At 64.0% G+C, this 851-nt stretch overlaps 1 protein-coding gene across 1 annotated transcript in view; it reads left to right on the top strand.

Annotated features, from left to right (window-relative positions):
- MEGF8 (multiple EGF-like-domains 8) overlaps nucleotides 1-851 on the top strand; it is a gene marked incomplete at its 5' end in the record, with an annotated part of 69,628 nt that overhangs the window by 50,677 nt on the left and 18,100 nt on the right. The window contains 1 exon segment of the mRNA XM_015419040.1: nucleotides 612-822. Within this exon segment, the coding sequence (XP_015274526.1) occupies nucleotides 612-822 (211 nt within the window).

Raw genomic sequence — 851 nt, 5'->3', positions numbered from 1 at the left:
CAGCGGGGGAGGGGGGGAAGGCAAGGGGGGAGATTGAGCGCGGGGTGGGTGGAGGAGACGGGGGAGGAACCGGTTGGATGGGGGGGGCACTTACCTCCTCCTGCTGCTTCCTCCTCTGCCTCATGTGTGGAGGTCCCCCCCCGCGAGTATCGCGGGTCCCACCCCCCGCGAGTCCCGCCCCTTGTTTCATATATTGGTTATCTCTAGTCAGTGGTTCTTGTGCTTTGTTCCTATCCTTGTACACGGACTCCCCTTCTTTTTTGGTTACCACCTGGAGGGTGGCAACCCCGCTTTGGCAGCGGCTGCCGCCACAGCACAAGGATCTTCCATTTATGATTGAAGGTCGGCTGCGGCAGCCACCTTGTGCCTGGCTCCGCCTCCCGAAGCAGCCATCTTCGTGGCAGCCGTTCAGTGGCCGCGCCCACCGCACTGTGTGAGAATTCCAAAGGTGCCTGCAGGCTCCAAAAGGTTGGGGCCCCCCCCCCTAACCTAAATAAACCAAGGAAGCGAAGGACCATTGCTTGGGGGCAGCAGCCCCGACCGAGACCCCCGAGCAGCCCCCTCCCTGGGAGAGAGCGTCCGACTCCCGCTTTCGTGCCCCTTTCCCCCAGGCCTTGCCTCAGTGCAAATGGTGCACCAACTGCCCCGAGGGGGCCTGCATCGGCAGCGCCGGCAGCTGCACCTCGGAGAACGACTGCCGCATCAACCAGCGCGAGATCTTCGTGGCCAGCAACTGCTCGGAGATCTCCTGCGAGGCCTCGGACTGCGCCAAGTGCACGGCCTCGGGGAAGTGCATGTGGACCCGGCAGTTCAAGCGCACCGGTGAGGGGTGGGGGAGATTGGGGGGAGCG

This window comes from Gekko japonicus, unplaced genomic scaffold (assembly GCF_001447785.1).
Source record: "Gekko japonicus isolate JY-2015 unplaced genomic scaffold, Gekko_japonicus_V1.1 scaffold4782, whole genome shotgun sequence".
Classification (NCBI taxonomy): Eukaryota; Metazoa; Chordata; class Lepidosauria; order Squamata; family Gekkonidae; genus Gekko; species Gekko japonicus.
Note: the sequence above shows the minus strand (reverse complement) of the source record. Positions and strands in the feature narration are given on the sequence as shown.